This window comes from Fundulus heteroclitus, chromosome 22, assembly GCF_011125445.2.
Source record: "Fundulus heteroclitus isolate FHET01 chromosome 22, MU-UCD_Fhet_4.1, whole genome shotgun sequence".
In the NCBI taxonomy this organism is placed as follows: Eukaryota; Metazoa; Chordata; class Actinopteri; order Cyprinodontiformes; family Fundulidae; genus Fundulus; species Fundulus heteroclitus.
This window is the reverse complement of record NC_046382.1, coordinates 30917921-30928717: the sequence shown is the minus strand read 5'-3', so window position 1 is coordinate 30928717 and position 10797 is coordinate 30917921. Positions and strand designations below refer to the sequence as shown.

Below are 10797 nucleotides of genomic sequence, written 5' to 3'. Positions count from 1 at the left end.
TCACAGTGGAGTACGCCACATTGGCTTCCTTCTCTCAAACGGTGTGTCGGTGGTTGCTACCATTGAAATTGACAACTATCTAACTTGTAAGACAAATTTAAACACACACTCAGCCTGTTAATTTTAGTACTAACAGTGTTGATTACTGTGACAAAAAAAATGACAGTATATCTGCGAATCAAAATGTGAACTCTTACAAAATACAGTGCATTAAATGCATTTGAACTTATCAGTATTTAGAGTATTTTGCATATTCATTTGCAGGTGGGGCGGGGCGGTCCAGGCTGCATGTGGTGCTGCGACCAATCCCACATAAATTAGGATATATGAAAAAAAGGCTGTGTGCTAACATGTTTACGCTATGCACTGTTTCATATATCGTACTTTTTTTTGTGCACCACAAGTTTCAAGATTTCTCCCTACCTTTCTCTCAACTTTTAGTGTGAGAGCAGCTGCACACTAGTCTGTGCGTGAGGCCCCCTGGTGTTTGGTCGTATGTCTGATGTAGAAATTCCCACGACATTTGGAGCTGGTTGAATGCTCCAGCCTGCTAGGTTTGCACTTTTTGTCTCTAGAAATGGTGCTTACATTAAAATTGATGTTGTTTATGGTGAGTAATTCATTTCAGAGTAGCTGGCTATCCACTTGAGTTATGTTAAAACCCCCTGCAGTGCAGCTTAGGTGCCATCCATCATACGTTCTCCATCTTTTCTCCATCATGAATGTAGTTTGATTAGCAGTAATGTTCCCAAATAGCACACTTTAAAAGAATAGTAGGTACTGTTTGGGTTTGGTTCCACTTCTTAAAAATTGCATAGTGGAACATAGGGCTGTGCACTTTAGTTGTGCACATGAACGTGATGCAGAACAATGCTGCATTCATTCTGCACATGTGTCCGCCAAACCAAAGAATGCTGTACCGAAGAGTATTGGTACAAATAAATGCACTATTACAGCCCAAAGGAGGATGTCTATTTAAAACACATGGTGTTTTAAACAATGACATACAACAGGGAAAAAAGCTTCTGATGGATTAAAAAATTACAACATAAAGTTTGCATATCGTCAACAAGTGTACACCTTTGAATTCTTTCAAAGTCAAAAAATATTAATCTAGCTATTTTTATGGATAATCGGCGGGACACACTTTTGAGTATGTTCCTGTTTCTCTGAAATTACAGGATTATAAAGCATTTTCATAATGGCAAAAAATATGTCCTTTGTAAAGTCAAGTAGACACAAACTTCGACAAGATTTTACAAATTTGTATTTAGAAGAACTGCAGCAATGTTGTTTCAGTTTTTCTGTCACACACGGATTTTATTAGAGGGATTATTATTACTGTTTAAATGGGAACCATATGCACCAAAAAGTATGCATCCTTTAGGAAAACATATAGCATTAAAATATATATTTATTTCTAAACACTAGTCTTTTGTAGCCTCAAAGGGGGGTACAGTGTCCTGTGTTCTATTTTGGACCGGTCCCAAAGTTTGGGTTTGTCAGAAATGTTCTGGAGGTAAAAAGAGTGTCAGGGTGATGAGTCTGAAGCTCGAAATTGGAGATGTGTTGTTGTCAGAAATAATAACTGATCCCTCAGATACTTATTAAATGAAGGAAACGGTGATTCCATTTAGTGGCAGCATTTTGTTGAGAACCAGAGCGGAGATAAAGTAATCACACCCCTGGCTAGGCCGCAGCCTTCCCCCTTCTTCTACCAGCCCTGGTCTCCTCCGAGTCTGAGGCCACCACCTCTCACACATCGCTATAACGGCTGCATAAGCCGCAACACAAACACCATATAATCCAAACATTTACAATCCTGCACAGGAAATATGCAAGCAGTTGACCTTGACGAACCAGGGGAGAGGGAAGTTGTAAATTAGAGGAGAAAGAGAAAACCTGGAGTTACTAGATGAAGTGTCGCAAAATATCCCTGCAGGTGAAAGAGTGTTGATTGGTGCAGACTTCAATGGACACGTTGGAGCTGGGAACAGAGGTGATAAGGAAGTGATGCGCAGGTTTGGTATCTAGAACTGGAATGCAGAAGGACAGATGTTGTTGACTTTGCAAAGAGGATGGAAACGGCTGTGGAGACTGCCTTCTTTCAGAAGGGGCAGGAACACAGGATGATTTACAAGAGCGGAGGTAGGAGCACGCTGGTGGATTACATCAAGGTATTGACTGGTGAGTGTTGCCAGACAGCAGAGGCAGGTGGTGCACTGCAAAAAAGGAACTAAAAGTAGGTAGAATTTTCTTGAAATTAGTATATTTTCTTGATTTGAGCAGCTAAATAAGACTATTTTCCAATGGAATGAGTATTTTTTACCCCTAAAATAAGATAATTAGACATCCTGCACTTGGAATAAGATGATGGAGATGATTTGTTCTTATTTTAAGTGCAAAAATCTTATTCCATTGGCAAATAGTCTTGGTTACCTGCTCAATCCAAGTGAAATATACTAATTTCAAGAAAGTTTTACTTACTTTTAGTTCCCTTTTTGCAGTGTGTGTAGAATGACTGTAGAGGTGAGGAAGATGAAGAGGACAAAGGGGTGGAAGCTGAAAAAGAGAGTTGGAGCTGCGACAGGCTCGGGTGGCCAGGATGTGCTTCCAGATGACTGGACAACTACAGCGAATGCTATCAGCGAGACAAGTAGGAGAGTACTTGATGTCTTCTGGAAGGAAAATTGACATGGAGACTTGGTGGTGGGATGAGAAAGTATAGCAGTGTGTTTAGAGAAAGAGCTCTGCTGAGAAGATTCGGGAAACTTTTGGGACTGAGGAGAGTCACCAGGAGTACAGACAGATGCAGCAAAAGTGAAGCTAGAGGTAGCTTAGGCCAAATAAAGGGCCTGTGGTGATGTAAACGATAGAGTGGACAGTAAGGAGGGAGAGAATCATTTCTAAAGGTTGGCGAGGCAGAGGGACAGAGATGGAAAATATCTTCAGCAGTTTAGAGCTATCAAGGATTAAGTTGGAAATGTAGCAATGTGACAGGTGCTACACGTGTCACAGGAAGACAGGAGCATTTTGACAAGTTTATGAATGAAAAATTGTAACACAACATGCTTGTGCAAGCTCTCAGTTATCTATTGTTTTTCATGATAAAATCTATATGTCGTGGGATTTATGGATATACAGTCTTACAATTAAAACAGCTAAACTGGTTAATTTGCTGCGCGTTCTTAAAAACTGGCAGAGCTCTGCTGTCTCCATCTGCCAGTTAAGTTATTTTACATTTATTTGATAGTTTTTCCCCCCCTTTCAACAGTTAAAATATATTTTTAAGTAAAGACATTTTAGTAAAAGCTCTTGGGAAGGGATGTGCATTCTAGAGATGGCATATTTCTGATTACAGTTAGCTGTGATGGCTATTGTGTCTGCAGCCAGATGTTACTGCCCCTACCCCACACATAGCACCACTCCACAGAATTAAATTTAAGGGGTCTTCCGACTAACATCTGGCTTCACAGCTCAACTGCTAATCTCCTTACATGACGTAGATCTTTATAGTGTGAAGGAGCTGGGCAAGATGGGTTTGACTTGGGAGACATAGAAGACAGGATAGGCACGTAGATGTTCTTTGAAGAGCTTGCTATGTTATTCTTTTTAGTCTGTCTTTCATAATCAGCATTGTGAAATTCAGTGTCAGTTCCTTTAGCATGTATTGTCTATCAATAGCACACAAAAATGTATCTGACAAATGATCTTGATTGAATTTTGCTCTGATATATTGTTTCAATATTGCTGTCACTCTTTCATTCAGCCACCACTTTGTCCTCCATGGAGACCTGCTAGCTCACATTTATCTGTGTTTCTGTAGCAAGGATCCATCGGCAGCTGCTTCGCCAGGATCTGCTATGGCTGGGACCCGCTCTTTAAAAACAAGGAGGTTTGATGGTGCGCTGACCACGTATCCGGTGTGTGGGTTACTGATTGCGCATTTCAAAGGCACAATCAATAACCCACCACTCTGTTCATTTGCTGTGTTTTATTTCCTTTTAATGTGTTTATTATTATTATTATTATTATTATTTCTGTGAAGCTCACTGAATGACATTATTTATGAATTGTGCTATCCAAATAAACTTGCCTTGCCTTGCCTTGCCTTGCCTTGCCTTGCCTTGCCTTGCCTTGCCTTGCCTTGCCTTGCCTTGCCTTGCCTTGCCTTGCACAAAGCCCCTTTCAGGATGTTGCCACTCAGGTTTGAGCAGAAAAGCTTGGAGAGTCAACCCACCACTGGGGCAAAATGTGTTCAGCCATCAAGGCAGAAGAGTAATACCAAGAAGAGTACCATCCACATTTGTTACTCAATTGATGTTGGTTAAGATTACTTGGCAACGCTGCAAGCATGTACAAAAGAAAGTTCTGGTTCAGCTCTTATGGAAAGTAGACTGTGCTGACAGGTGTTACGTTTTGTACAAAGGAGGACTAAATTACACTTTTATTCTTGATCGTTACAATGGAGGAATAGCCACTGTCTGTATCTGAGATGCTCCTCAGTGTTTGGAGCAGCTCCAGTGTGCAGAGGCACTCCATGATGTGTTTAGACAAAAAAAAAGTGTTTTCATCAAGGCTTTGAGGAAAAGGCCGGTCCTCTACAATCACTCTCCATACCTGACCCTTGACCTCTCAGACTATTAGCACATCATTTTTAATATTTATTTTCAAGACCTCCTTCTCTCTCTCAACAATTAGTTTGTAATCTGAAACCTCTTTAACATCTTTTGACATAGTCAGCTAAACAAATTTAATCAAACTCAGTGCAGCTAGTAGTTTTTCTTTCACAACCATTTATGCCCGTTGACCTACATACTGTACATTAAAGAATTTATGTTGTGGTGCCTACAGCTATATCTGGTTAATGTTGAAGTGCTTGAGGTTTTTAATTAGTTCCCTTTAACTTTTTACTACTTAGTGTTAGGTTAAACTTTTATTGCTTAAGTGTTTGCCTGAATGCAGAGCGTTAAAGGATGTTGAGATAGCGTTGGTATAAATCATCTGTTCCTTGTTGGTGTAAACAGATAAATTACCTCATTAAATTCCGGTAGTGCAAGGGGGCTGTTCGATATCACAAAGCAAATAACTAGGGAGTTGCTTTAAAAAATGTAGGGAAATAGTGCATAAAATATTTACCTGCAAGAAAAATACTTTTTTTATGCAAAATGCACTATGCACATGGTGAAACCTGAGATAGTTAATTTTCTGAATGACTGAAACTGTTAGAATATTATGTTCTATAAAAATACCTTGTGCATCGATGAAAACAGGTTAATTATCTATATGTAATTAGGCAATTTTAAGATTTTATTGCACTAATGACCTTTACCGTTTTGTAGTTTGATGGGAAGAAGGGCAGAGTGAGAGGGGGAAGGCAGGCAGTAAATGGGCCGAGGTTGGGACTCAAAGCTGGGACAGCTGCATCTAGAGCGATGGTCTCCACCTACGGTGCGCCCGCACCACCACTGAGCCTCTTAGCGCCCAAGTTTTATTCATTTAACAGTTTTGACTAATTTCTTTTTTTTTCTTTATTTGGTTGTGTCATTTAATCTTTTACCAAAAATGTTTTTAAATGCGTATTCTTGTGTCCGTTGGTAAATATTAGGTTAGTGTATGGTGTTTCCTCATTCAGTGATTGTGTTGCCCTAGTTCCTCATCCCATTTAATAGTTCAATTGTTCCTTTTCTGCTGCTGTTTAGTTGTTTTTATGTCAGTCCAACCACACTTGTGTTACACCTATCTGTATGAAAAGGGCTGAAGAAACAAGGATTGAAAGATTGATTTATATAAATGTAATAAATTCTAATCATATTTTAATGCTCTCTCTTTCTTTAAGAGTTTTTTATGTTTTTTTCTGCTGGTGTAGATACAGTGTTTGTATTCTCATCATTTAATGTTTACTTCTTTTTTACATTTTCAGTCCCCTTTTATTCTTCAAAGCTTGTTGCTACATCATTCTTTCTCAGGCTTTCCATTGAGGTACATAAAAAAATATATATCAATAAAGGTACGTAAAAATTTAAAATGACATACAATTAAAAGGCAAACACAAAGTGTAAATTGAGGCTAAAGAACAGAGAGAAAATGAAAAAAGAGAAAACAGGTGTTTAAATATTGATCAAACAGAGCCTACTGGCACCTGGATATCCTTACTGAGCTGTTTGTTTATTCAGAGGGTTAAAGGTCAGTCTTGAATTTTCAGTTTTGTTCTTTCTAAAATATGAGATTAGAATTTCATGTCAGTGTCAAGGTAAGTAGTTTAATTTGTTATTCTAACATTTCTGTGTAGTTTTGTGTATGGAGCTCTTGATAAAATATACACAAGTAATTGCAAATTGTTTTGCTTTTAAAGCTGGTAAACCTTAGATATTCTAGTTAATTGAATTGTAGTTTTATTCTTTTATGCATTTATTTCTTTATCAATCCAGTCTCTCTGTTGGTGCCCTTTCAGTTCCCTTGAGTCACACCTTAAAATCAGTTATGACATATAGCATAAACCCCTGCTATTCACCTGGCAGACTTTTTTTTTTTTTTTTTTGACAATCATTCAAGAAACAAGTATATGTATTCATAAAATGTCCCACATTAGTTTGGGTGGCCTGGATCTAGAACCATGACCTCCTTAATTTGGTTAGATAGTAAGCATGGGTGATACCTCTCTGCAGCTGGTTGCCATAGCACTTGTGCATCAATGCTGGGAGACCCGTCACGCTGCTGAGCTTCAGGGTGCAGAGACATCCATCCCCTCCATGCAAATTACTGTTTTACCCAAGCCAGACCCGAGAGATCCAAACAGACAAAAAAAAAAAAAAAATGCAACTGCTGTCAAAAGCTGAGAAGCGCTAGATTTGATCAACGTGTCGACATATAATTACTGATAAAGTCAAACGGGCTCGACACATTAGTGATAGAAAAGGGTTAAAAATAATAGTTGATTAGGCTGTAGATATGGTATTATTGATAACGTGAAACCACTGCAGGCTTGGGCTCATGATGTTGTGTGTCCGCAACAAATATCTCCACTGGATCCTAAACATGTTATCTGTTCCGATGAAGCCGACTTCTGAACTGGTTCCAACTAAAAGGCCCCTTTAATGACACCAAGACAAACAGAGCGGGTGCAAAGTTCAGCCGGACCGACGATAAAAGCGCCTGAGGTGAATGGCCGCAGCTCACAGCGCAGCAGGCTGACGCGCTGACTGCACGGGACTGGCACGAAGGGCGGCAGGAGGATGCGGAAACGGGGATAACTGGATACAATTAATCGCTACCCCCGTTTTATCATCATCGCGGCTGTTGGCGCATCTGAATGATGGATTTCTGACGATCCAACGGTGAGTAATGCGCGACTATCGCGTCTCTTATATAATGCGTCTTGTTTTCTTTCTTTTTTTGCTTTGGTCAGCATTTGTCTCCCTATTTGCGATGTGACACGATGTTGTTAAACTTCATTATAGAGATATGCATTTAGTTGGTCTTCGTGGTTAGTATTATACATCATCAGTGTTTTTCCACATAAAGTAGTTCCTGTATAGCCCAACGACGTTGATTGGCTACTTTTAGAAACACCTGTAACCAGTTTTATGATATGAGTAATTTTTAGTTGTTAGGTTTATGTGTATTTTTTGTTTGTTTGTTTGTTGTTGTTCATTGGAGACGGTGTGTAGTGCGTAACGGTGCAAATTCCTCATCGATCCACTCTGACTTCACAACACAGATACTTGCAAGCAACTTCTGCACAGAATGAGAGCATGTCTTTTAGGTAAAAGGTAAATATCCTGCTTTCCTCTTCTATGACATATCAAACCAGGTAAATTACATACACTGTATAACTGTATAAAAAGGCACATGAAGTTCTCCCCCCCCCCCCCCCCCACCCCCCCCCCGCCTCCTCCCAACATTACGTCAGACTGAACTGCGCCTGTTTTAGGCAACTTAGGGCAACCAAGATAATTTATTGTCAATATGTGACCATAATGAAATCGTGGTGAGACACCGGCTCAGAATTCCCACAGATTCACTCATAACACACATATACGAACAAGACACAACGTTCAAATAGTTTGATGCGCTGACACTTCCTGCGAGTGGACTTTGAAGCTTCTGGTTGGCAGGCATTTGAATTAAATGAAGACACGCCCGTCAGAGTGAAAAATCTGACAAAACCAGACATGATGTTCATCTTGGGTTTAAAGATGCCTTAGTGGTGTCATGTTCATCTGTTCAAAACTGTTAATGGAAGCATAAAAAAGTAGCTATCAAATGGCCCAGCCATCACACCTTAGAAAACTAAAAACTAAGATTAAAAGGTTTGACCACAATGACTATTGTTACATTTATAGGAAAAACGGTGGTAGCATGCAAGCCTTAGAACATCATCCCAACTGTAAAGTATGGGATTTAAAGGTTGGATAAAAATTGGTTTAATATGTCCAAATGGACAATATCCTGTAATCACATTAATTTAAAGTAGCTCAAAGAAAATAAAGTGTTTTTGAGGGGCCATTGCAACTCCTTTTTCTGAGTCCCTGATAGGAAAGTAGGGGCAATGGTGTGCATAAACAAAGTGACCCACAAACCTGACTCAAGTACATCCGTTCTGTCAGGCAGAAAGGGTCAACATACTGAGAGAAGCTTGAGGAAGGATATCCAAAGATCTGACAGAAGTCATAAAGTTTAAAAGACCACATTTTTGGGAAGAAAAAAATGGTCTCGCTGATAATTTTGCCATTTAGCAAATATACATCATTTAGGCAAACCTAGTTGACCTGAAACAAGAACACTGAGTCAAAATTTTATTTTGAACACTGAGAATTAAGGGTCATGTGTCTTTTCATACAAAGCATGTAAATATCTGGTTTCAACTTCATACATTTATTTTTATACATTTTGAAAATCATTAACGTTAACTGCATATGACGTCTTAATTAGAATTTTCTACATACCTATGAAAGACTTTGTGTTTGTAAAACCTCCTGATTGCAGCTTAGGGAGATGGTGGACAGGATGGTATGTCTCAGCGCTGAAGAATCTGTCATCGAATCATGCTCTGAAGCCCCTCATTCCCACCTTCTGCTTTCTGGTGGTGATCATCTACAGCCAGGCTGACAAACTCAGGAACTTTGTAGCTGGCATCTTTATCCCGCAGTACCACTACTCCTTTCCTGTGGCTCTCTGCTTCACCCAGGTTAGTAAATTACAGCATAGTTGTTTTCAGCTCATGTCATCCTTCTTTAAATAGGAGAATGTGTGTTAGAAGAGTGGTGCCCAACATGCAAGGTGGTTTGCATACTGGTCTATGTTCAAAGAGTAATTTGTGTTCTGACATCACAAAATTTGCCTATGCCGCAGTGACAGTGCGCCTAAATACAATGCCTTACACAAGTATTATCCCCCATTAATGTTTTTTTTTTTTTTTTTTTTTTTTTTTTGCCATATTACAGCCACACATTTGAATGTACTTCAATGGTATTTTATGTGACAGACCAAATAAAAAAGCTGTGACTTTACAGAATACCACACATTTAGTCCAAGTGGATGGATTGGACCTGCGAATGTAATTTCCTAACCGGACATTGACTGGACCATTAATAAATATGCATTAGGCTAAACCGTTGTAGCCCTGGCTGTATGCTTTGGGTCGTTGTCCTGCTCCACCCCTAGCTCCAACCTTCTTCCGATCCCAGATGAAAAGCCTCCCCACTCCATGATGCTGCCACCACCATGTTTCACTGTGAGAACTGTGGGCTCAGAGTGATGTGCAGTGTTAGTTTTCCACCACGCATAGTGTTTTTGCATGTTGGACAAAAAGTTCAGTGTTGGTCTCATCTGACCAATGAACCACCCTTCACAAAAGTTTGCTGTGTCCATCTTGTGGCAAACGTTACATGCCACTTGTGGTGGAGTGCATTACTAATATTTTTCTTTCAACAGATCGCTGTTTTAGCCCCCTTTTCCCTTTTTAGATGATGAGGCAAATTGTCCTCTGTCAGTTGTTCATCATCCTTGTTCTTTATAACGTTTGTTCCACAATGTTCTCCAGCAACCCATTAAGGGCTTCGCAAAACAGCTGGATTTATACTAAGCTTGAATTATGCATATGTGGACTCTGTTTATGTCTTGTTTGGCAACCTCTTATGGCAGTTGGTTGCACTGGACTTTATTTAGGGATACCGGAGGAAAGGGGGAGGAATTTAAAGGCTCTGGGAGTTTTTTCAGATTTTTTGGGGGAAAAATCCATTGTTTTCTGTGTTGTTCCGTCATATAGAATACCAACAAAAACAATAAAGCGTGTGAATGTAACAGACAAAATGCGGAACGGTTCGAAAGGGTTGAATACTTTTGCAAGGAACTGTGATAGTTCATCTGAGAACTATCAACATGGGGTTACTGTGTTACATTTCTGTTCTGGTTGGACGGACGGGACAGAGGTTACGCCCGAGGTGTTCAGTGTTGATTAGCACAAGCTCTTCATAGATGTTTAACTAAATGGCCCCGCAATAGACCGACATGAGAATGCGACCCTGTCCAAAGGTTGACCATGAAAGATTGCGTGGAATGGTAGCCAAGAAAAGTGCACAGATAGACCTGTCATTAAACAGGATTACAAGAAGACTTTGATAATGCAATGTTTTGCACCTTTCTGTGGCATATTTGTCATCCTGCAGTAGAGACTACAAAAAATTAGTCACAGGTCAGCACTTGTCAACATGGAATATTGCTCTTAGTAATTTCAGTGGGTGGGTATGTTCATTTTCCTTGCGTCCTGGGTCCAAGCCCTCCATATCTTTGTTT

General features: G+C 39.7%; 1 protein-coding gene across 2 annotated transcripts in view; it reads left to right on the top strand.

Annotated features, from left to right (window-relative positions):
* Positions 1–7138: 7138 nt before the first annotated feature.
* Positions 7139–10797, top strand: part of si:ch211-248a14.8 — a gene marked incomplete in the record, with an annotated part of 31783 nt that continues 28124 nt past the window's right edge. Inside the window, 3 exon segments of one of the 2 annotated variants that reach the window (XM_036125878.1) lie at positions 7139–7337; positions 7721–7772; positions 8989–9190. In XM_036125878.1, coding sequence (XP_035981771.1) covers positions 7747–7772; positions 8989–9190 — 228 coding nt within the window. 2 annotated transcript variants of the gene reach the window in all.